Source organism: Typopeltis vanoorti, chromosome 19, assembly GCF_054136105.1.
Source record: "Typopeltis vanoorti isolate ZY-2024b chromosome 19, IOZ_Tvanoo_1.0, whole genome shotgun sequence".
NCBI classification, from domain to species: Eukaryota; Metazoa; Arthropoda; class Arachnida; order Uropygi; family Thelyphonidae; genus Typopeltis; species Typopeltis vanoorti.
The window spans coordinates 15,702,164-15,729,528 of NC_143567.1; the positions used below are offsets into that span (position 1 = coordinate 15,702,164).

Here is a 27,365-nt window from a genome sequence, read left to right on the forward strand (position 1 = left end):
GAATAAGGGTAATGGGTTTATAGTGATCCGACTGGACCTTGCCTTTCACAGGATACCACATGGAATTCTAATCAGTAAACTGCAGCATATGGGGATGAATATAGGGTTGGTGAGATGGATAGGAGGGTGGTTGATGGAGAGATATCAGAGAGAGGTTTATTAAGGAGTAGAGTCCAAAAGATGGCCTGTGACTAATGGTGTGCCGCAGGGTTATGTTCTTGGACCACTACTGTTTAATTTGTTCATTAACGACATAGGAAAGGATCTGAGAGGAACTGTTCATTTGTTTGCTGATGATGCAAAGTTGGGTAGAGCAATAGTGAATGCACAAAATGTCATAATTTTGCATGATGATTTGGATAGTTTGGAGGGCTGAGCTAAGGAGAATGGATGTCAATTTAATGTGGCAAAATGTAAGGTTATGCATTTTGGGGTGAAGAGATTAGCAGCAGTATATCACATTGGTGGAACTGTATTCCAGGAGATTGACGAGGCCAAGGATTTGGGAGTGTTGGTGGAGAGGGAGTTGAAGTTTATGGGGCACATCGCAAAAGTGGCTAAATCAGCTCATCAAATCACTTGGTTGCTGGAAAATACTTTGACGAGCAGCAGAGACAAACAGGTTATTGTTCCTATGTATCGAGCCTTGATAATACCCCATCTATTGTGCCCAGATATGGGAGCCAGGGTTTCTTCTTGATGGGGAGGAGGTGGAGAGGATCCAGAGACGAGTGACCAAGATGGTGGCAGGTCTGTGGAATGAACCTTATGAGAACAGATTGAAGATTTGTGGGTTGCAAAAATTGGTTGATAGGCAGAAAAGGGGAGATATGATTGAGACATTCGGATTACTGAAGGGTTTCTATAAGATCAATCCAGAAGATATTTTTGAGAATAGGACTGGTGGTGGGACGACTAGGGGCCATCCATGGAAGCTGGGAAAGAGTGTGGTTAGCAAGGGTGTTAGAGCTAGGTTTTTTACTTGGAGAGTGGTGAATGAGTGGAATATGCTGCCAGAGTCTGTTGTGGGTACCATGACTATAAATGAGTTCAAGGCGAAGTATGATAGATACTGTGCGAATGTTGAATAGTTGTTCTTGACATGATGTTAGGGCCTCCCTCGATGAGTCTAAGGACTCCTTGGAGTTGCGCGTACTACTACTACTACTACTAATAATAATAATGCTTTTTGGCTTTGCATCATCAGCAAACAAATGAAGATCCTCAGTCAATCCACATGAAATATAGCTAACAAATAAGTTATATAGTAGAGGCCCAAGAAAGGAACCCTGAGGCATGTGACCAGTCATCTTCCTTTTCTGAGATACTTCCCCATCATATACAACTTGGTAATGTTCAGAGAGAACCCCCACACATTGAACCAATATGTTATTCAATCCTACCTTTGACACACCCTGCACACCAACTTGTCATGTGGTAAGCTATCAAATGCCTTTGCAAAGTTCAAAAATATCACTGTATATGAATCATCAGTCATCATAAAATGAAAGTAGATTATTATTATTATTATTACCATCCCAAGACCTCATGGAGTCAAAGACTCATCTGGTAGGTCCTTTTATCACACACACACAGCTATCCATACCGTGTTTTAAACACATTCAAACTCTCTGCAGACACCACATTCTCATGCAAGGCATTCCAATCATTCACAACTCTGCACGAAAAAAACCTGCCTCTCACTCCCCTACTCACACCCTCTTTATTCAATTTCCAGGGATGACCTCTGGATCTCCCCTGATCTCCCACTATTCTCTTTAAAACTTCTCCAGCATTGATCCTATAACAACCCCTTACCAACTTATAGGTCTCTATCATATCTCCCCTCTTCTTCCTGTCCACCAGACTCTGCAAATTACATCTTCTCAATCTTTCCTCATACTTGACATTCCAGAGTTCAGAAACTACCTTGGTCAGTCTCCTTTGGACCCTTTCCAACATCTCTTCATCCTTCTGAAAACCTTGTGACCAAATCTGGGCACAATAGTCCATACATGGCCTAATCAAAGCCTTATACAATGGTACAAGAATCTCTCTACTTCTACACGTCAGTGTCATCTGCATCATTCCCAGAAGCCTTTGTGTTGTCTTCACAATTTTGACGATGTGTCCCCTAAATTTTAAATCCTTATCCACTATCACCCCCAGATCTCTTATTTCCTCTACCTCCAAACAATATATTCTCACCAAGCATAAATTCTGCATCCCATCTTTGTTTTCCAAATTTTAAAACCTTACATTTTGCAACATTGAACTCACATCCCCATTTCTGTGCCCAATCACTCAATCTATTCAAGTCTTCCTGTAAGGCCACAACATCTTCACTACACTTCACGGTTCATCTCAACTTTGCATCATCTGCAAACAACTGAATATCTCCATCCAAATCTTCACCTATATCATTAATATACAAGTTAAACAGCAATGGACCTAAAACAGACCCCTGAGGCACTCCACTAGTGACTTTCCTTTTCCTGGATATCACTCCCCCATACACAACATGTTGATACCTATTAGATAGCCAGTCTCCAATCCAATGCACCAATCTAATATCCAACCCCATCTGCTCTAGTTTGACTATCAATTTATCATGAGGTACTCTATCAAAAGCCTTTGCGAAATCCAAGTATATTACTGTGTATCCTTTTCCTCTGTCCAAGGAAGCAGTCACTTTATTGTAATAAGTAAGTAGATTACTAAAACATGACCTCCCTTTAGCAAATCCATGCTGTCCATCAAAGATAATACCATTGTTATCAACCCAACTCTGGATCCTAGTTCTCACAAGCTTCTCCAACAACTTAACCACAACACCTGAACACACAGACAGGCCTATAGTTTGATGCTTGAGTTCGATCACCTCCTTTATGAAGTGGCACAATCTTGCCCTTCTTCCACTCCTTAGGAACTTGACCGAGTGCAAGACTCATATTAAAAAAATATATCAAGGCAGGCGCCATCTTCCTGTCACATTCTTTCAGAATACGTGGTGATATATTATGAAGTCCCACAGCTTTATTAACATCTAGTTTACTCAACTCCCCATACACCGCTTGCTCACCTACAGTCAGTCTCTCCTCCCCCATCATCAACTGCTCTCAATCCCTCCATGAAGTCACATTCACAAGATTGAAAGATCTTTATGAACTGCTCATTAAGTATCTCCACCACACATTCTGCATTAGTTGTCTTTATACCATTTTCTCCAATCAATGTCATCCTTCCGTAATTATTCTTTCTTTTGCAGGCTACATATTGAAAGAACTCCTTAGGATTCTTTTTGGCTTCATTAGCCAACTGCTGTTCATACCTCTCTTTAGCTACCCTCACCAACCAAGTCACCTTCCTTGCTTGGTCTTTGTAAACCTCATGGAATTGGTTATTTACACTTCTCTTATGCTGCCTCCACAATGCCCTTTTTCTCTGTATCGCATGCTTAATCTCTTTATTCATCCATCTCAGATCTTTCCTCATACTCGACTTGGTAATACTGTGAGAAAAGGGTATATGTGGAACTACAAGGGGGGGGGGTGATTATGAAGAGCTCAGGAGACAGCTTGCGGGTGTAGCATGGAATGAGAAGTTAGCTGGAAAAGAGATCAATGCAGCTTGGGGGATTTTCAAAAACTGTTTGGTAGATGCAATGTCTAAATGTATTCCAAGGGTATACCATTTAGACATTGCACCCTTGGAATACATTTAGACATTGCATCTACTAAACAGTTTTTGAAAATCCCCCAACCTGCATTGATCTCTTTTCCAGCTAACTTCTCATTCTATGCTACACCCGCAAGCTGTCTCCTGAGCTCTTCATAATCATCCCCCTTGTAGTTCCACATATACCATTTCTCACAGAGGTCCTCGCACTGCTGGCAACCATCCAGGTAATCACCTCATGGTCACTCTCACCAATTGGTGGATGATTTGACACCTCATTTACAATTACATCTTCTGATGAGATGACCAAATCTAAGACCCTCAATCCTCGTGTGCCCTCTGTTACATACTGTCTGAGGTAGTTATCCCTCAAAAACTCAAGAAACTCATTTTCTTTACTTCCAGTTGCTATCTCATCATTCCAGTCTATATTGCCATAATTAAAATCACCTATAATGATCAGCATTTTATTATTTACTTGGCTAATTTGATTGTACATTTCATTATCACCACCTTCCACATTACCTGGTCTATAACAACATCCCACCAAGTATTTGATTCCATTCACCTCTATCTCACACCATACTGCCTCAAAACCACTGGCCCTATTTACCTCTTGCATCTCCACTTTATATGGACATAACTCTTTCTCTATCATCAATAGCATTCCCCTCCCTTTTTTACCTCTCTCTGTCCTCACGAAACATATAATACCCTTCCATCTCTATTCCTGTCAGGATGTCATCCTCTTCCAACCATGTCTCACTTATTCCGACAGTCTTTGGGTGAACAGACGCAATTAGTGCAACCATTTCATCTGCCTTGCTTCTTATACGTCTAGCATTTGTATATAAACACAATAGCTCATTTCTGGATCTACAGCTATTTCCACTGATACTACCACTCGTTCGATGTGATCTCTCCGTGCTCGACTGGGGCCATTTCCCTTTCTGCTTCTTCATTTTAAAACCCTTTTCAATTCCAACTGTTTCCTCTTGATCCCTGGTCATCCCATTCCTTTCCTGCCTACACATGCTCACCTCTTCTTGGAGCATCCACCTTTCTCATTCTGTGTACCCCTGTCAGCCCCGAGCCTCCCCATTTCCCTGTTCCTTTTGCACACCCATTCTCTCATTTTCTATACTCATACCACTCACTTTCCCCATTCATAACCACCTCTTCAATCTCTTCTGTCTTACTCTCCCGCTCTTCCACATCACTTCCCTCTCTATCTGATTCATTCTCTCTATTCACTTCTCTACCTTCCAGCAGCAGTCTCTCCAAGCGACTCACACCATAACCACTCAAATGCAGTCCATTGCTAAAACAAGATCTACTTTTCACAAACCCCTGCTGACCATCATAGAGAATCCTATGTCAATCAACCCAATCCTATATTCTCTTCTATTCCCAACCAGTTTCTTCAATACCTTGACAACAACTGCAAGTATATAGACTGGTCTATAACCGGAAACTTTTTTCCTATAACCATGCTTATGGAGTGATACTATTTTGCCTTCTTTCCATTCTTTAGGAAGGAATCTTTCCGACTGTAAGACTTTCATTAAATAACCAGATTACCAGATCAAAGATATGGCTAACTCTTCACATATTCTTTAAAAATGCACAGTGATATTTCATCCATCCCTACAGCTAGATTAACATCTTCATACACCTCTGATTGCTTTCCTCAAATCCCCCTATTATTTGCCTCCCATTATTTAAACCAGTATAATATACAAAAGATGAAGTGCTCATTAATAACTTCACTACATCCTTTGCCATGGCACTCTGCAGTGTCACTCTTCCAAAAATTAGCTGTTTCAAAAATAATGGAATATGGACCTGACTCAATAAAGATCTACACAGATGGCTCCAAAAATCCAAATGGCAATTCTGGGAGTGGCATACTCATCTATGGCTCTTAAAATATAGAACTAAAAACAACCAACAGTATAGGATGCAACTCATACCATGCAGAATTAATAGCCATTAACACAGTACTTTAACATTTGGATAAACAAAACCCAAAGGAATTAATATTTTTCACAGATTCCTTAGCAGCCCTTCAAGCTATTAAGAAATGCTACACTGGCCATCAAGAAATACTTAGAGAGCAAAAACCATAAACAAATTGCATAAGGATTCTGAAATAATTTTTCATTGGAAAATCCTATGTAGGATTAAAGAGAAACGAAATTGCAGATGAAGTAGCAAAAATGGCTGCAATATCAAGTGATACCACAGATTTTGATCTCTTTAAATCCACTCAAAAAGAAAACATAAAAATATTGATTCTCCAGGACATGACTCACCACTGGTATTCAGCAGAAAAACCAGGAGCTATCATTAACTCCAAATTTAATTACTGTGCCACTACTATGATCTCTCGCCTCAAGACTGGCCACACAAGACCAATCAAATTTAGCAATGGCATAAAAGTATTCGCCATCTGCAAAATCTGTAACATCGAGGAAGCATCATCAATGCACTTACTAAATTGTATGAATAGTTCTAAATGTGAACTTCATAACAATCCAGAAAAGGTGCTGTATAAACTACATGAATTTGATCTCTATGATCTGGTGTAATAATACCATGGGATAATAATAATAACAAAAACTCTTCCATAATTATTCTTCCTTTTGCTTGACACACAACAGAATTCCTTTGGATTTATTTTTGACTTGACTGGCCAGTCTCTTCGGAAACTGCACTTTATATTCATCATGCATCTGATTGCTACTGACTGGCTTGTACCTCCTTCATAACATTTTCCCCTCTGCTCTGCCTGACTGATTTCACTGTTCATCTAGCAAACTCCAATTTGATTTATAAGCATAACTCTTGGTATACAGGTATATAATTGATTGTATATAATTGATTAGTAAGCATCTGACACTGCTTGTGTCAGATGCTTACTAATCAATTCTCATGCTTTGTTAATCTCTTTTACCCAGAGCTCATCAACTCCTGGTACCGATAATAGTTAATGTCAGAGATTCTTATAATCACTCACCTTATAATTCCATATAGATCCCATCTTGACAGCAACTTTTCATGTTCAACCACCTCCCAAGCCAGCCTGGTTGGCTGAGTGGTTAGCATACCCGTTCTTCAATCAACAAGTCACAAGTTTGAATCCCCTGTTGGCATGGATGTTTGTGATTGCCTTACCTTGTGTGCTGCTATAACCTTTGATATGGTGCAGTATGTCCTTTGCTGTCTTTGAAACCATAAATCATCATCAGGACCTCCCAAACCAGTACCACATTATCACTCCCACCAACAGGTGATAGTGTTGATACTTTATTCACAACCACATCCTGTAGGATATCAGAAAAATCCAATATTCTAAAACCTCGTGTTGATTCCTTTACATGTAGGTTTAAGATAGATTTTTTTTTTTGAGGGGGGGGGGGGTTACCACTCATGAATAGTTGTAAACCTATAGTACATTAACGTCACGAGTGGGCTAAAGATTTTTTATTACATTTTATTTTTTATATTTTTACTTTATTTTTTATGTAATCCAGAAACCTTGCTTTGTAGATGAAGAAGGGAACTGTTTCAAGCCACTTCAGGCCTCCAATAAGCACAGCAGTAGTCTCACACCTTCTGCCACCTATCACAAACATTCATGCCCATAGTGGGATTCAAACCCATAACCTGTTGGTTTGAGAGTGGATACACTAACCAGTCGGCCAATCAGGCCAACATCACACATCTCTCAGTTATCCCTCAGAATAACTGAGAGATGTGTGATGTTGCTCACAGGCAGTGCATTTATAAAGATAACCATTGTTACAGTATAAAGTTAAAATTGAATGTTTTTAAATTTCCCACTGTTCTCTGAGATTATACACTAGCTTTGTGATAATCAAAACTGATATGCTAATTAGTTTAGTTTAATTCAATATTCTACCTTTTTACATGGTCACATGTTCTGTTAGGGAAAACCTACAGATTTTTCTATGTCAATGTTTCCTAAACTTTCAATACCAACACACACCTTTTAAAAGTTTAGTGACATTGGCAAACCTCATCGAAACCATATTTATTTATTTAGCATATGGCATAATAAAGACACATGACATCAGAATATATAAATACATATTTGTGCAGACAATAAAAATGAGACAAGTAATGCACATATACAAATATCAGGTAAAATAAAGTCTAAAATTTTAAGTCTAGTTCAGATAGCCAATCAAGAGCCGAAAGATCTGCCTCAAAAAAGTCTCTCAGGTCACCAGGGTAGGCTCTTATGCTGCAGTCCTCCACAATGTACTAGATGGTTTGGTTTATGATCCCACAGTCGCATTGAGGGTGTAGGTGATCTTCCCAACTTGTGTAAGCTGTCTGTGCACATACCATGTCCTGTGCGTATCCTATTTAGGCTTTTCCATAGATGACGTGGAAGCACAATCCCTTTTGGATTTTGGGAAGGATATACTTGTTTAAGCCTAGTGGCGATTTTTCTTTCCAAGTTTCTAGCCATTTCAAATTAACATTGAAATTGCCATTTACTAGTTCTTCAGCCAGTATTATTGGAGGCTATCGGGATTTAATGAGATTCATATTTATATATGAGAGGTCTTCATGTACTGGCAACAGGGGATTTCTGTTTATTTTTTTGTACTCTTTAACTAGAGCATCTTTTCTGCGCAGGTTCAGTGGTGCAATATTGCTCAAAGTTGGAAGCCAGAAGAGGGGAGTGGATTTGACACAACCTGTTATTGTCCTCTTCGCTGCATTTATTTGCATGTCGATTTTTCTTAATATGAGGACTGTTTAGCCATACTGGTGAACAATATTCTGCCGCAGAGTAGACTAAAGCCAACGTGGAGTATCGCAGTGTAATAGCAGAAGAACCCAATGTAGAACCACACAGTTTTTGTATGATGTTATTATGGGTTTTGATCTTTAAAGAGAAATTCTCCAGATGTCTTTGAAAGATAGTGTTCTATCCAAGGTAACACCCAGAAATCTTGGTGCTGCAGCATTGTGTGTGTTGTTAAAGCTGACCTGAAGTTTCCTATTTGGTGTTTAGGTGAAAAGAGCTAACCTCGGTCTTATTGAGGTTTGGTTTTAGTCTCAATTTATGAAAGTATTCCTCAATGGTTCTAAGGTCATTTGTAAGAACATCTTCAGTTACTTCAATGCTCTTATGTTGGATGGTGAGGGCTATATCATTAGCATGAGCAAATTTTTTTGACTTAGTTGTTGGTAGATCAGATGTATATAAGTCGAATAAGATTGGTGCTAATACTGATCCCTGTGGGAGCCCACTGTTCAGCTTTCTCAGTTTGCTCATTTTGTTTCCCAGTACCACATGGAAGAACCTGTCAGAAAGCATGTTACCAATAAGTTGTATGATGGATTGGCATGGTATGACTCGTATATCAAGATATTATTGAAACCATAAATCATCATCATTAGGACTTCCCAAACCAGTACCACATGATCATTCCCATCAACAGGTGGCAGTGTCAATACTTAATTCATTCTTTGCCTTCATCCTTAAGCAAAGACAATTTTGGAGAAGTTATAATATTTCTTTCATACACGAACAATTATAAAGGTTTAACATTTGTGTTATAATAAATTACAACCATGTGAAACCTTGGTTACCCACCAGATCCAGAACTCTCAAATCCCCTCCATCATATGTTGTTTTGGATAATATGACTTAGCAACTACAGAAAATTCCTTTCCTTCTTCCTAGTGACGAAGCGGGGGGGGGGGTCCACCCCTGACAGCACTTTTTTGGGTCTCACCTGAGACACAATTTTATTTGTTGACGATAATAATTAGTTTTTAACAACTATACTTACAACTAAAATAAATAAAATATAAATATAACAAAACTGTCATTTCCCTATTATATTATAATTCAAATTCTTAAAAATAAAACAATGAAACACATGGCAAGGAGATTGCTTTATTGGTTTATTGCTTATACTGTGGTGGCTGCTTCTCAGCAGTGGGCACCGCACAGTCGATAGACATTTGCGGAAACGTTTTTCTTTTTTTTCTTCTTCTAATTTTGCTTATAACTAAGGCCATCGACAGGATTTTAGGGCTCCCGGTAATAATAATATCTCTGGGTTTCTCTATTATGTCAGGGTTTTTGCTTAACTCTTTGATGTGTTTATGCAGTGTATAAAAATTAACAAGCATGATTCTGTTTTTATCCTAAAAATGCTGAAATGCCTGATTCATCATTAGCTTTTTTGTTTTTTTTTTCTAATCTGTTACACATTTATATCATTTGGGTCATTAATGAAACCATTGAAAACATATTGTATTGTTTATTTATGGTTAGTCTAGAGCAGGAGTGGGCAACCCTTGGCACACATGCCAAATGTGGCATGCTACCCAGGGCTCACCTTAAAAAATAATTAAATAAATAAATACATATCCAACATCTTTGCTCACTTGTATATTTTAACTTAATATAATGCAATTTTATTAAGTACAGTGATACCAAATAAAAATGCAATAAAGAAGCAAACCTTACGAACTGTTTTCATAATAATAAGTAATAAGAAAATAAGAAACAAAAACCCCATTTCCAAGCCATCTATTTCTGCTGTATACTGATGTACAAGTTTCGTCCAGTTCAGTTGTTGCATCATTTGTCAGGCATCCAGACGTAGCATGACTCCTTTACCATCATTTGATATATCTTTTCATATTTCGTAAAGAATGTATCCATTTTCTAAAGTCTGTATACATGTGGATTTGAATTTTATTAAATCATAAGTCATTAAAATATGGATTGGGAGTATTTATTGTCAATTAATATGTTCAACTTATTAGATATAAAAGCAAATTTCCTTTAACACTGCCATAAACATATCCTATTTACTCGAATATAACTCGTACTCCTCTCCCCCCTAAAATTAAAGCTAAAAATCGTGGTGTGAGATATATGTGGGGGTTTTCAGAAACTAAAGGCTTCAGTTTTTTTCGTAAACTCCCCATATATGTCTTGTACCACGGTTGCTATTTCTATTTCCTGCCTACAGAGCAGTTTCCTTGTGTGCATCTTACCCAAATAGCGTCATCTTCTTTTCGATTATTTCAAGCAAAAATTAAAGTAATTTACGAGACTCAAGATACTTAATGAACAATCTTCACGAATGACTAATGAAAGCACTTCTTATTAGCCACTGCAAACAGAATGTGAAACAGACAGCTATGGTACTAGGTCAGTAAAAATAGAGCAGCTGTGAGACATGCATATGATTGGTGCGATATTAACAAAAGATTGCACGACTCAAAGATAAAAGCAAGCCGAAAATTTTTGAATTGAAATGCTAATTCTCTTCAACTGAATTCAATATCTGAAACTGCCATAACAACATTCACTATATATATATCTTAGTTTTAACACGTTCACGAATTTTAACATGGTTAATTTTATTACTGCTTTATGTTTGAGCAGGTGAAAGATCCCGCACATTTAGTTTTAAGTTACACACTGCGTTTGCTGGTGCCACATATGATTTTGCTTGAGCATAAATAGCACAGTTTCTGTGGGAAGGAGACATGTGATTCATTAGCTAGTGCCATTTATATCCCAGTTGTCTCTAATTGCACTATATGTTGAGAAATATATTACACACATTGCAAATGTCTGTTCTGTACCTTATTCAGATACAATAAAACGACTTGTTTTACTTGCATCTGCAGTCATTATTGTCTACTGGGGAGGACGTGTGGTACTATCGCCTGACGTTGAACGTCTTTAAACTTTTTTATTTCCCTGTGTGAGGTATACTCGAAACTTTTCAATTCCTTTTTTCGTAAAGTAAAATTCAGGGGTGAAAGTTATATGCGAGGACGAGTTATATTCGAGTAAATAAGGTAAGTTATTTTTAAAGCTATATGAAATGTGTTATCAATATTCAGGATTATGAAGTGTTATCTGCACATGATTAGATTGCATGCATAGGTTGGCTTGTAATTGTAGTAATTTTTGGTTTGCTTAAACTTGGTTGGTATATGCAGAGAGTGATTATGATGAGATTTTCCGAATCCAAATTATAATTTTTGTCAGTGTCTATATGTCTCTGTTCCACATTTTTACCTCCCATAATCTGATTTTCATTAAAGTTAAAAGCTGTATGAAGAAAGCAATTATTTAATTGCTTTCTTATATACTTATTTATTTGCTTCCCTCTCTTTACAAATTGAGCAGAATGTCACAACCACCAGCAAAGAAACACAGACATTGAAATGAAAAGAATGTGCTCCTTTTCCTTTTTGACAATCAAAAGATAAACATTATTCAGTGCATTTAAGATTTGTCTGAGAGCAGAAAAACAATTAAGGATAGAATACTTAAGATGGAAAGGAATAAAGCAGAACAATTAACAAAATAGTTGGTTTTTTGTTAATTGTTAGGTTCTTTTCTATTTGTGATGAGAGCACAGACATTATATCATCAGCTAGGTTGGCAATCTTTGCTTGATTTTGTAGGGATGATGAAGTATGCAAAGAAGAGATGATTAACCTTGTAATACTACCTGAGCATACCAGTGGGGTTGAAATATGTAAAGCAGTTATAGACGAATTATCTATTCGGCAAATTGACATTTCAAAAGTAGTATTCGTCACAACAGATGGTGCACCCAGCATGAATTGGTAAGGAAGCAGGATTTGTAAATCTGTTTGCAAAACATGTTGGTCATAGTAGGTTTTCATTGTATCATAAATGAGGAGAATTTATGTGCAAAAGCTGGCCTAAAGGAACTTCAAGAAGTGATGCAAACAGTAACCAAGGTTGTTAATTACATTTCTGCACGTGCTTTGAATAAAAGACAATTTCAGAATCTATTGAATGAGGTAGATTTGGTGTACAAAGGACCACTAATGTACAACAATGTTTGCTGGCTTAGTTGAGATCTTGTTCAGAAACGATTTGTTGAATGCCTGGATGAGATAAATATCTTTTTGACTAATCAAAAAAATGTCTTATAAAGAAATGTATGACATCGTGTGGATTTGTAAAGTGATGTTTTTGCAGATTTTTTCGTACATTTAAATGACTCGAACCTCAAACTACAGGACATGAAAACATCTGCAAATAAACTTGCAGATGTTTTCCTGGATAAATATGGATGATTTTGAAATGTAGTTGATCGATTTTTCAAAGTAGCTCAATTTGGAAGCAGAAATTTGTTGACTTGGAAAATATTGGAAAAGAGCAATTACAGACGGAAGTAACAGAGAGAAGTGCGGAAAAAGAGGCAGTAAGAACTTGGAATGCTATTCCCGAAACTTTTGTATGTTTAAAAACCTTTGCAACAGCATTATTATCCATTTTTGTATTTACATATTCTTGGGAATCATTGTTCTCAGTGATGAACTTTGTTAAGTCTCGTAACAGGAGTAGCCTTACAGATGAAACTAGTAGCGCATGCACATCTCTAAAGGTTACAAAATATAAACCTGATATAAATTATCTGTCATTAGTGATGCAGCAGCAGCAGCAGAAGTCTCATTGATGCTAAATAAATAAAATGTCCACTATTTTTCTTTCTCTAGTTTTGATTTGATGTTTTCTACTAAAATGGTAAAGAATAACTTCAGTTCAATATATTATTTAGGTAATATAACAATTTATTTTGTTTGTAATTTTTATGTATTAATCGTATGGGATTAAGAAGTAATACAATTATATCTTTAATTTTATTTTCTTTTATTGTGCTTTATTCAAGTAAACCGATTATGAGATTATGCACTGCAATATATTGGGAAAACTTGAAAAAACTTATGTCTGATTGATCTCTATAAAAAAAAAAATCAGAATTATTGTTGACTCTTTTGCTAATGTTAAAAATTGCTTCTTTAAATTGTGTGGGTTTACATGGCAGCTAGAATTATACTTAAATGCAAATAAAAAATATTCACACTATCAACAGAATAGAAAGAAGACTTTTAAGTAAAAATTCTGTCATTAATTTTTACATTCATTCTATCTTTACAATAATCACTCTTACAATATTCTTTGATTTTACCATTCTAGTGTGAAATTTGATTATTTGAAAAGGTCTTCTTAATACTTAAAAGACACCAAATAATAATATGTTCCCCAAAATTTCGGTTGGTACATGAGAAATGCATAAGTTGCCCACCCCTTGTCTAGAGTCTAGATTTAAACAAATCTATCATACTGCTGTGCGTGTGGGAGTTCAAGGCAAAAATGCCAGCCAGTCTTACCAGCGGTGATGGTGACTAAGCCTCAGATTGTCAAAAATGCTGTGTCTTTTTGACTTTTTTGTAGTATTTTTGGTGTGTCTTGAGAAGGGTGGCAAACTTGGGGACCATCCGGGCGGCAAAAGGTCTAGCTACGCCACTGCTTCCAAACTTATATATTTTTGCCTTTTAAGCCTATGTCCCCATAGTAAAGTTCACAATTAATTACTTGCACTGCCCTCATTGAGCTAAGTTACAAATGCATATCCTCTACATATTCCTCTGCATCCCCCCCCCCCTTGCAAAGAAAGATACAGCAGCAAATGACTATATACTTTGCCCTATCTCACAGCAGATAACCTCAGATGAACTGCCTCATGTCTTTGCTGCTGAACTTTTAACTTTTTTCACTGTTCTCATCCTATTCTGTCTCTTCTCACTGAAAGTACAAAAGTTTTCACACTCTATTCCATAACTACATAATCCTCCATTAATCAGCTCTTACTAATTCCAATAACTTTTGGTTAAGAAGACCTAAGAAATGCGAAAAGCTCCTTATCTTTATTCCTGGTGCTTCTGGCATTAGTATGTGTGTGTGAACTGCAATATCTCCTTGCAATCATAAATAGGTTGGCATGGAATAGATTTTTTCATAGAATGGCAGAGGGGGAGGGGAGGAGAGGGTAGAACAAGAGGCCACTGCTGGAAACTGTTTCAGAGGAGTGTCAGCAGAGGAGTTAGGAGCAAGTTCTTTGCATGGAGAGTAGTTGGTGAGTGGAATGCATTTCCTGAGTGTGTTGTGAAGTAGACACATTGAATTATGTTGAAAGTTTATTTTTCACTTGGTTAGAGTATAATAAAATTAGTTTAATCCTTTATCCAAGTGGGAGCAAACAAAGTTTGTGCCTGAAAGTATCTTCAGGACTGGGTTAAGGTGGTACAACACCAGGGCAACTCGTTGAAAAGGTGGAGCAAGTTACCAACACTCCTATCTCAGTATCTCCTATAATGCAAAACACATCTCCTTGCGGATATGTCTAATGTTACGCATTAAGGGAAGGCCACTACCCAGACTAGTTTCGACCTTTATTGAGGTCTCTTCAGTGGGAGCCAGGCCCAAGTGGCCCTTCCCTTAATGCATAACATTAGACATATCCGCAAGGAGATGTGTTTTGCATTATAGGAGATACTGAGATAGGAGTGTTGGTAGCTTGCTCCACCTTTGCAACGAGTTGCCCTGGTGTTGTACCACCTTAACCCAGTCCTGAAGATGCTTTCAGGCACAAACTTTGTTTCTCACACTTGGATAAAGGATTAAACTAATTTTATTACACATTGAATTAGTTTAAAGCATGGTTGGATGATAATTGTGTGCGATAGTGTGTGCAACTCCCATGATGAATCTCTGATTCCATGGAGGACAGGTGTTAATAATAATAATACTCTTGCATCTTGTAATGATTGTCACATTCATATTGAAGAACTGTCAAACTATTCAGTATTTTTCTTCTTCTTCTCTTCTGCTCATGGCAGGTTGAGTTCCTCAAAGATGAATTTTTGTCATTTCCATCTGTCTGCTGTCTTTTTATGAAGTTTAATTATTATTATTATTATTATTCAGGCATCCATGGAGTGAAAAGAATCACTGCAGGAGGTCCTTCCTAGGAAACACAAAGTCTATCAAGACTCATCGTGGGAGGTCCCTCCTAGGAAACACAAAGTCTATCATACCACTCCTTAAACTTATTGACTGTTCTTGCTCTCACCACTCTATCAGGCCATGCATTCCACAGTTCAACCACCCTCCATGCAAAGAAACCACTCCTCACCCTCTTGCTCACAGTTTCCTTTCATAACTTCCAGGGATGGCCCCTTGTCATTACTCCTTCCCGCTGCCTCATGGAAAGCGAAAGAACTCCCCAGTGTCAACCCTGTAACCACCTCTCAACAGTTTAAAAGTCTCAATCATATCACCTCTCATTCTTTTATCCACCAAACCACCTTTGCAATATGTCCCCTGAATATCAGGTTTCTATCAATCAACCCCAGATCTCTTGTCCCCCCTTACTTTCTCCAGTATAGCTCCTTCAATAGAGTATGCAGTGTCCCATTGATGTATCCCAAAACTCAAAACCTTACATTTTGCTGCATTAAACCGACATCCCCATTCATTTGCCCATATGACTAGCTTATTCAAATCCCCGTGCAGGATTTGAATAAGCTATTACTAATAACTCTTCCCAGCTTCGCATCATCTGCAAACAACTGAATATCGCCTTGCAATCCACTGACAATGTCATTGATATAAAGGTTAAACAATTTAGGTCCCAGTGCTGAGCCCTGTGGGACCCCACTTGTAACCCTCTGCCTTCTTGAAACTGTCCCACCATACAGAACTCTCTGATACCTATCAGACAGCCAATCCTGAATCCAGTTGACCAACCTGACATCCAAATCCATGTGCTGTAACTTAAATATCAGCTTATCATGTGGCACCCTGTCAAATGGCTTTGCTAAATCCAAGAAAATGGCAGTATATGCCTTTCCCTCATCTACTGGTCTTGTAACTTCGTTATAAAAGGCTAGCATATTACTAAAACAAGAGCACCCCTTCACAAATCCATGTTGACTTTCACAGATAACATTACCATTATCTGCCCAATGCTGTATACGGTCCCTAACTAATTTCTCCAAGATCTTAACAACTACTGATGCCATACAAACTGGCCTATAATTAGACACTTCCAATCATCTACTGCCCTTATGCAATGGCACTATCTTACCTTCCTTCCATTCCCTGGGCACTTTTCCCATAGCCAGACTTTCATTGAAAAACCAGGTCAAAGGAGCTGTTGTTTAGCACATTCTCTCAAAACTCGTGGTGAAATACATTCCAGTCCCATAGTTTTACTGACATACAGAGTACTCAGTATTTGGAACATACTCTCCTCTTGCACCTCTAAACCTCGAACCTGCCATATCCCTCTAGTATTAAAATTTACTCCTCCAGGATGAAATACACCAATAAAGCGTTTATTGAACAATTCCACTATGTGTGCACTGCATCAGTCACTTTATTTTATCCCACAATCATTTCTCCTCCTTCTGGCCACCTAGCTAAAAAAATTCCATAGGATTTTCTTTGGATTTTAGGGCCAATCTCTTCTCATATTCCAGTTTCATCTTCCTTACCATAATCTTCACTCTCCTGTGTCTTATATTCTTCATGCATCTGCTCTTCACCTGTCTCCTTAGATATCTCTTATATCTCTTCCATAGCCACTTTTTCACATGCAGTTCCTGTTTGATATTTTTTGTCATCCACTTTACACCAAATTGTGTCCTCTTCTTCACTTGTGGAATACATCTTACTATTGCTGCTAACAAATATTCCTTCACAATTTTCCAAGCACTAATGATATCCTGGTCTTCCAATTCCTCCCTCCATGAAACTTCCCCAAGTTGATGTCTAAGACTATTATAATCACCTGCCTTATAATTCCACATATGTTCCCGTCTCTTTGATACTCCTGCATGTCTATTCATCTTCCAAGTCAAAACCACATGGTCACTCTCTCCAACTGGTGGGAGAGATGTCATCTCATTTATTATCAGCTCTTCTGATGCTATGACCAAATCCCAAACTCTTGAACCTCTTGTTCCCTCTATTACATGTCGCTTAAGACATTTGTCCCTCAAGAATTCTAGAAATTCCATTCACTTATTGCTACACCCCCACTAAATATCCTGTCTTGCCCACCTCTACCTCACACCATATGCTTTCAAAATCATTTACTCTGCCACCACACTTTCCCTTCCTATCCTGCCAAAAAAATGCTGTACCCTGATACTTCTATTCCTGTTATTATATCCTCTTCTGTCAACTTGTCTCAGTGATCCCAATAATCTTTGGCAGGCTGATGCTATCAGCACCATCAATTCCTCTCCTTTATTCCGAATACTCCTGACATTAGTATAAAGCATAAAAATGCCATTGTTTTTATACCCAACATTATCCCCTCCAGACTCCACTGGACTCAGTGTTACCTGATGTCGTCCCCCTTCTCCCAAGTACCCATTCCCACAAGAGGCCACCCCTGCTACCATCCACCTTGGGCATTCTAGTTTCCCTGCATTGTCACACCGACTCATTCAGAACAGCAATCTATCCATATGCCTACATCCTTCCTCATTCAAATGCAAGCAGTCTCTCGCATAGAGTTTTTTCTTGTCCTCAAATGCCCCTCCAAGCATCCACGTATTCCAATCCTCTCTTCTGACACATTCTGGCTATTATGTTATTCAATATTACTGCTCTTCTGCTCAGCTCATCACTATCGTACCTAGGCAACATGCACACTATCTTTCCTCTCTGCGTCTTCTTTCGTACAACCTCAAGCAAGAATCTCATATCGCTCGCTGCCCAATTTACATTACCTCTCAAGTCATTTGTTCCTACCATCACAATCATCTCATCCACCCTTTCACCCCTCTTAATTGCCGTAGCCACAATTTGTATCGTTCCTCCAGGGAAACACTCCTCACGCATCCTATCTTGCACACCATGGATCATTGAGTCCCCACACATTACACCTCTCACAACCCTGTTCCTCGATTGCTCACATGCATCCCTCACTCTCTCTCTCTCCTCTAGCACTGTCTCTCTGTGTTCCCCTACTTACCTGCCTTCCTGACATCACTTTATCCCTGGTTCCAGTGCTCCCTTGTATTATTCTCATTCCCTCTCTCTCTCCTACTGTTTCCATTCTCTCCTCTTCTATTCTGTGCGCTTTCTTTAATATTGTCAAATCAGTATTTTAATGCTTTTCTATTCCCTCACTCACACACTTGAAGACTGCCTTCACACACTCCTATGTGCTTACCTGACCCACCCACCTCTACCAAAAAAAAAAAAAAAAAAAAAAAATGCTTCCTATTTCTCTGAACAATTTCTCAGAAACCTAATAACTCCAAAATTTATTTGAGGGTATTCAATCAATAACAGCAAGCTGGTTATATACGGGAGAAGTTGACCAACAAGTATCACAAAAAATGTAAACAAAGAAGGCAGAGTTTGGAAGAATGAAGATAAATAATGCATACCTTAGGACTCTATCGACAGACAGTTCCTGTTCAATATATATATATACACACACATTAGTGACATGGGGGAGATTGAGGATGATCTGGAGAGTGATATCCAATTGCTTGCTGATGAGTTGGAAAGAATGATAAAAGTAATAATTTTTCTTATACAGTATCTCTTCAGGATGACTTGAATGGACTGATGAAACTGAGTAATAATAATGATCATCTGTTTAATTGGGGGATAAAAATCCCTTATTGTTTTTCAGCCAGTAAGCGAAACTAAGATCGAAGACTATGATCTGAACGTTTCATGCCGACGAACTGTCGGCATATCCAAGCGTAAGTGACCACTTGGTAGTGCCACACCACGGTAACTCGTTGCAAAGGTGGAGCAAGATCCCTCACTATTCTTGATATTTTCTCATAATGTAAAAACACACAGCTCTTAGGAGATGTAGTACTGTTTTACATTATGAGGAGAGGTCACTACCCAGACCAGTTTCAACCTTTTTTGAGGTCTCATCAGTGAGTAGCTAGACCTAGAATATCAGAGTTTAAGTGAAAAGAACTTACATACTTTTGCTATACGATTGCCAGAAAGGTGTGTCACTATATTATATTATCACATAGTATAACTAAGATGAAAAGCCAAACTGGCACCTCGCCAGAAAAAAATAGCCGTTTGGCTTTTCATCTGTTTAATTGTCAAGTGTATAGTTATGCATTCTGAAAACAGAGGCATTGTGTTCAGTGTATTATACTGATAGGATTTTGCAAATTCATTGTAAATGGTTGATGAGACTAGAGACTAAGGAACAATAATAAACAGACGGCTGTAAATTTATGAACCATATTCCAAAGGCACCAAAATGGATAAATTTGAATATATAAAGAGAACATTAAGTTGTAGTGACAAGGACTCGCGGAATAATCACATTAGCCCAGATATATTTGCAATAATGTGCTCAGATATGTTATCTAGCTCTGCAAGGATGAAGAGATAGTGCTAAGGCAAGAAAAAGATAATATTATGTGTTTGTTTTATTATTATTATTTTTTATGGCTCTTACCCATGAAAGGTTTATTTGTAAACCATATATATTCATAGCTGGGTGGGCTAAAGTTTTTTTTTTTTGTTTTCCTGTTTTGATTAATTTTATATATTTTTTGAATTCCTTATTCATTTTTTTACCTAGTTCAGAAACCATGCTCTAGAGACCACACATGAACTTTTCAATCTACTTCAGACCTCCAATAAGTAGGGTGGTTTTTTACCTGGCAATGAGAAACTACTTCTTCAATGAATGAGTTTGAGGTTCAAGCAAACAAACGACAGATTGTGCTATGCAGAGTGGGGAATTCCTCCACTCTGCATAGCACACTGATGAGTTTATGGACTTCATGTAGGTACTTCACCAATAATAATATTAGCACGTTCACTGCCACTCGTTTATGACAGAATGTCCCCAGGTCATTCAGAATGATCTTGCCTCAGTGCTTTGCCTCACATCCACACGATTTGACCATCCAGGCCAGACTAAGTTATGCAGCATAAAAACATGTTTTACAATGTTTAGAAGCAGTAGTGGCATTGAATGTATTTAAAAGGTCTGTAGGTGCAAGTTTTGAATCTGTAATTTTAGTTTTTACTACTGCAACAATGAAATAAATATATTAGTACAGCTGGAAAATGTCACCAGTTATTCTTGCTTATTAGAATGTTAGTATTAATCCAATCATTAAAAAAAAAAATTTTTTTTTAAATAAATGAAGGCTGTACCTGAAACTAAAATTTACTGAAAGCAAAAATATTTAATTTCATTTATTATTACTTTTGACATTGCATTTCAAAATATTGTGATAATGGGCATGGCTCTCTCTGAAAGTTCATACAGGTACAGTGCAATAGCATCTTTTTTTCTCATAAAACTTTATGTAGGAAGGGGGAGGTGAGAAGAATTATTAATAACAACTTTTTTTCTCTCTCTAGATCTAGTTTAACAGTTGTACTTTGATTTTTACACTTTCCAAAAAATCTGCTTAAAAATTCTAAAAGGAAAAGTAAATATTAAATCTGTTTTTCATTTTAAATCCACTCTGAAGATTTACTAAAGTTCAAATCTGTATGACACTACTTTTTCTTCTTTTAGAAAAACACCGATCACAGTTCAATATAACAGCAACTATTGTGAATGGTTGTAAATTACTATTCAAATATCAATATAAAATGAATGAGTGAAAAAAATGTTCATTTTATAAACATATTTGAAAACTGAAGAAATAATTAAACTTTAGTAGTACTTACTCTACACTGTATAAGGTAAAAAATGTTCCAGCTGAATCAGGACTGTTAAACTGAATCCACATTGCTACAGTCAGGCTGCTAGATCCCAGATAAAAAGGAGCAGCCAATGAAACACTGGATGATCGACTTTCATCATTGATATAGAGATCATAGTCAATATTTATAGCTGGCAAAAAAAAAAAAAAAAATCATATTTTAAAGACTGCTTCAGAGTTGAAAGGATGGATATTTATTGAAAAGCTAATGTAGTTTGTAATTTATAATAAAATCCTGAAATTACAGGACCTTAGTTATTAGGTACGTGTTTCTCAACCAGTCTCATCTGATTAAATCAGATGAAACCTACATTTCTAAAGAAACAATGCCATACATGAAGGTTAAATTTTAATATTTTTAATACAATTTTTATTTGATTGAAAATAAGATGAAATTTTTTCTACTTTATTTATTTTAATTAATTAATTAATTATTTTTTATTAAAATGTTTACTTATTGAAAATAAAAGTTTGAAGTTTTATTTGTGAAATTGCAAATCTATATGGATAGATTTGTGTTGAAATTGTACAAATGAAAAAAACAGAACACTTCCATGTGTGCTCCTTTAGTAGCACACACAATGCCAATGTGATAGTCTATCTCTGACCAGGTTCTCTGAAGCATGTCAGGGGTGAAGAAAATGTGATGTTTCAGGTTTTCTAGGTAGCCTGTCTGCTTTAGTTGCATAGACTGTGTCCTTCACATACCCCCACAAGAAAAAAATCAAGCGGTGTAAGATCCGGCGATCATGGTGACCAGGTAATCATTCCTCCATGTCCAATCCACTGCCGAGGGAAGACCATCAGGAGTTGAATGGACCTCCAAATGCCAGTGTGATGGGGCACCATCCTGTTGAAAGAGGATGTGTAATTGCAAGACCTCAAGTTGTGTAAACACAAAATTTAACATTCTGCTCTTCTAAGGCACTTCTGACTGAATCAATCCACCAAGACCTTGTTTTTCTATGCCTTTTTCCTGCAATCTTGGCATCAACCTTTGTTTTTCCAACCTTAGCCCTACTCACACATTCTTGAATGCAAACGATGTCAAGTTTCTTCCTAATGTCTTTATTTTTAATGTGCTACTTAATGGCATCTGTTCACACCCTTAATATTCTCGAATCTTTATCTTTCCTGGACTCAGAACTGTTATGTTCAATAAAAGGAAAATATCTACTTACCAGGAACTTGACCATAATTCCACCAATAGCCAACTCAGAAAACTAAACTCACTATTAGATGAAGTCGCCAACCTTGATAGAGTTACCACAGACAAACTTAAAACTTATTTTGCTAAAACCCCATGCTTGTATGGTTTGTTCAAGATCCATAAGGAAGACATTCATTTTCATCCTACTGTGGATTATATAGATTCTCCTACACATTGCATAGCTAAGTTTTTAGTATGTTAATTAAAGCCTTGTATTGGCAACTCCTGTTCTTTCAAACAAAATCTTCCAATTTTCTGGATCAAGTTAGAAATCTTTTTCTTCAACTTAATGACTTAATGGTCAGCTTTGATATTGAATACCTATTGACTAACATGACTCTGGAATATTCCCTTCATCTGCTCTCACAAGCTTTTCCAAAGGATATATTAAAATTATTTGACTTTGTCATTCACTCAGGTTATTTTATTTGTCAGAACGAAGTTTTTTAGACAAGCTGAAGGAGCTTCTATGGGTCTTTGGGTACAGATATCAATCTGTGATTGATATATATAGTAAATAGTAAATAACTATAATAGTTATAGTTATTTAGTTAGTTCTAACAGTTAAATAACAGTTTGTAAATAACTATATCAGTTATTTACAAATGATGCAAAACTTAGGATTGCTATTAGAAACTGTGCTGATGATCCTTCAGAAGGAATTTAATAGATTGGAAATGTAGGCAATGCAATGGAGTGGGGGGGGGGCAGTTTATTATGACTAGTGCACAGCTTTAAACATTTTGAGAACAACACAAAGAAAACTTTTCTTTTCATATAGGATATTTTTTTGTATTCTGCTAATGGGACTATACTGGAGGAAGCAAAGGGTGATGGTAGACAAACAGCTGAAGTTCAGGAGATATGCTGCAAAGGTAAAGGTAAACTCAGTGGATTGCTACAGTGGTGAAGAGTGGATTAATATGTATTAATATGTGTAGATACTAGTTGCCTTGATACAAAGGAAATATCAAGATTGTGGAACATCAACTATGAGGTCAAATGGATAGATTGAGAGTGTACTTATATGAAGAGTTTGGTGGATGGAAGAAATATGAGTGACATGGCCAAAATGTATAAACTGAAGAAGTATTTCCAGATTTACATGGAAATTTATGTGGATCTTTCCAGAGAATTGTGTAAGGTATAAAGAAGTAAACTTTTTTTTTTTTTTTTTTTTTTTTTTTTGCACATTGGGTATTTGGTGTGCACTACCTGAGAGGGTGGTAAAAGTACATAAGGAGGGAAGAAAGGCTTTGTGGTGCATAAGTAGACCTTCTGTAATGAGTCTCCTGACTATAAAGGGGCTGTAATAATAATAATAATAATAAATTGAACAATATTTTTTAGTTTTACTATTATTGATTAAACAATTTATAATAAAAAATTATAATATTTACAAACTTTTTCTACAGTCTTCTCCTGTTAAGTTGAAAGGACATTTACAGTAGAAGTCATTAGTGAGATCAATACAAGTAGCTGTGGGAGGACAAGATGTTGGTGTACAATCAGGTATATCATCTTCACATAACATTCCAGTAAAACCAGGAGAGCATATGCATGTGAACTGCTCTCCTAAATCTTCACAGGTTGCACCATTTTGACAAACATTGTCTGTACAGGCATTATAATCAAACTGACATCCAATTCCTGTAAATTCAGCAGGGCATGTGCAATTCAAACCTTTACCAAAGTCATGACATACCCCACCATTCATGCAAGGACTTCCAATACATCGCTCGGGTGATGTTTGACAACGTTTTCCATCAGTGCCTGAAGGACAGCTAAACAAAAAAACAAAAGAAGTAAATAAGCTTGTAAGTCAAATGATAAACATCTTTATATTGTTATTACTTTTTTTTACTTTACTTTTTACTTTACAGAAATATCGTTCACAAAATGTGCTTATATATATTTAAGTCAAATGTAAGTGCTGTGTCGAAAGGCTAATGAAACGAGTATTTCTGGAAATTGACTCATTTTTTATCTTCTTCTAATTAGCACATGCAAGACTGTTAATTGTGGATGATATACAAGTTTCAAATAACAAGTACAGCTTATAGAAAGTTTTTTACCTTGGGTATTGCCTCAGACTTGAATTACGTTCAGGTGCAAACTTGACTTACTTGTCTGTTTGCTTACTTGGGAAAAAGGATTAAAACCTAGCTTATAAAATTGCTTAGTAACTTTAACAAAGTACAGCTTATGCTGAAAAGTTATATTTGGTCATTATTAACTATAATTAACACAACAGATATTTGGATTATAAGACCATAGGTTTAATACATATGTACATATTTGTACATATATACAAATTCGTCACCTAGTTTTGCTAGCAAAACTGACTAGCTTTGTCAAGACTAAATGGTGAAAAAAGTAATAAATGCAAAAAAACGAAGGAATGCAGTAATGGTTTACAATGGTTAGACAACAAAATTGGAAGGCACCACGTGACATGGTATGCATGAAGTGATATACTTCAGTCATTATTATAAATATGCGTTACATAGTTTTTGGCTTACTGTAGTTCCGCTAAACTTAATGAGTTAAGAAGATTTTTCCATATATCCTTTAATATTACTCTTTGGTTTCTATTAAGGTTGTTTCCTGTTTGTAGGACCACTGCAGCTTCTTTAAATATTCGACATCTGTAATCTTCCTCCATGTATGGCATTGAACTGGTTATCCCAATCTATAGCGTGGTTTGAAGTTGAGAAGTGATGCGCTAAACCTGAGGTGTCTGTTCTGTTATGATTAACGTCTCCGACATGTTCCTTCTGTCTAATTTCTAAGCTTCTCAAAGTTTGGCCTATGTATGATAGTCCACAAGTACAAGGTATGCTGTAAACACCTGCATATTTGAAAAAAGGTAAAAAAATTTGAGGGGATCTTAAAAACTGTCTAGTGGTAGCGGTCGGTTTAAACACCACTCTGATGTTATAAGAAAAACGACCTCCAGCAACAACGTATAGCAACTCAGTACGTATCAACCATTGTCATATCCTATGTTGGCTTAGTCTCCAATAAAATAGCTAGAATTTTAAAATCTTATAACATCAGAGAGGTGTTTAAACTGACCGCTACCACTAGACAGTTTTTAAGATCCCCTAAAAACAGTGTACCTTTTTTTTTTCAAATATGCAGGTGTTTACAGCATACCTTGTACATGTCGACTATCATACATAGGCCAAACTTTGAGAAGCTTAGAAATTAGACAGAAGGAACATGTCGGAGACGTTAATCATAACAGAACAGACACCTCAGGTTTGGCGCATCACTTCTCAACTTCAAACCACGCTATAGATTGGGATAACAGCTCAATGCCATACATGGAGGAAGATTACAGATGTCGAATATTTAAAGAAGCTGCAGTGGTCCTACAAACAGGAAACAACCTTAATAGAAACCAAAGAGTAATATTAAAGGATATATATGGAAAAATCTTCTTAACTCATTAAGTTTAGCAGAACTACAGTACGCCAAAAACTATGTAATGCGTATTTATAATAATGACTGAAGTATATCACTTCACGCATACCATGTCACGTGGTGCCTTCCAATTTTGTTGTCTAACCGTTGTAAACCATTACTGCATTCCTTCGTTTTTTTGCATTTATTACTTTTTCACCATTTAGTCTTGACAAAGCTAGTCAGTTTTGCTAGCAAAACTAGTTGACGAATTTGTACATATATGTACAAGACTTGATTAAAGACTTGATTCAGTGTACCGTTTGCGAAATGTATGCATTGGGGAGAGCAGTTGGAATCTGGTTAAACATAGATAGTGGAGTGAATGTGTGCAAAAAATGTAAAGAATGTGAGGATTTAAAGAGTGTTTCAGGTTGTGTGAGTAATATCGTTGTCGAAAGTGAGAATCTAGATAACAGCGATATTCGAGGTATGAATGATGATATTTGCGAGGTAATACCTGATAGCTGTGAGAGTGGCATTGAAAGAGAGAGAGAATGAAGTTAAGCATACAGAATGATTGAATGAATCATCGGAGAATAACAATGATGACACTGATGCAATGAGTGAAATAGCACTATTATGTGGAGCGATACACAGAGTAAATCAGCAGCTGGAGTGTTGGCAAAAATCTTTAACAAGCATACCGACTAATAATCGGCAAAAGTATGATAGAAAAAATAAGGGTATGAAAGTGAGTGTAAATAAAATGAAAGAGCATGTGTCATATGGAGATTCCTTAGTAAGAGGTGTGTTAGTTGAGAGTTTAACAAAATCGTACCAACCCGGTGCGAACGTAAAGAATGTAAGCGAGTCAATTAGAATGCAAAAACAGCAGGTGAAGGAATTAATAGTGGTTGCGGGTACAAATGATTTGAAAGGAAACAAAAAGGCTATGAGTGAGGATGTGAAGGAATTGCTTGAGGTTAGCAAAAGAAAACAGTGAGAGAGTTAGGATGGTGAGTCAGTTGCCGTGGTATGACAGTGAAGATTACAGAAGGAGAGCCATAGTTGCCAATGACTTTATGCGTGAATTATGTTTGATGAGTGGTGTGGAATTTTTGGATGGTTTACATTTGAATGGATTTGGTGTACAGAGACTTGAAAAGGTGTTGTCGAATGTAGTGGAAGTGAATGTACAGAACCAGGGAAACTAGAGTATTTTAGGGAGACAGTTGAGTGTGTGAATGTGTGTAATATGCCCAAGCGAGTAGGAAAGACCACAAATCAGAATGGGATAGTTAGTATAAGGCATCAAAATAGGAATGGGACAAATCGGCTTCTGAAATTCATGTATACAAATGCCAGAAGTATTAGGAACAAGAGGGAAGAATTTTTGGCCTTGGTTGGCACTTCCAGACCACAGGTTATT

The 27,365-nt window shown here is 36.9% G+C and overlaps 1 protein-coding gene across 1 annotated transcript in view; it reads right to left on the bottom strand.

Annotated features, from left to right (window-relative positions):
• Window positions 1–27,365, bottom strand: part of LOC150095877 (uncharacterized) — a 710,412-nt gene that overhangs the window by 220,272 nt on the left and 462,775 nt on the right. The window contains exons 37-38 of the mRNA XM_090409554.1: window positions 23,930–24,309; window positions 21,281–21,446 (exon numbers count right to left, since the gene is read on the bottom strand). Of these exons, the coding sequence (XP_090265680.1) occupies window positions 21,281–21,446; window positions 23,930–24,309 (546 nt within the window). The remainder of the gene's footprint in view (window positions 1–21,280; window positions 21,447–23,929; window positions 24,310–27,365) is intronic.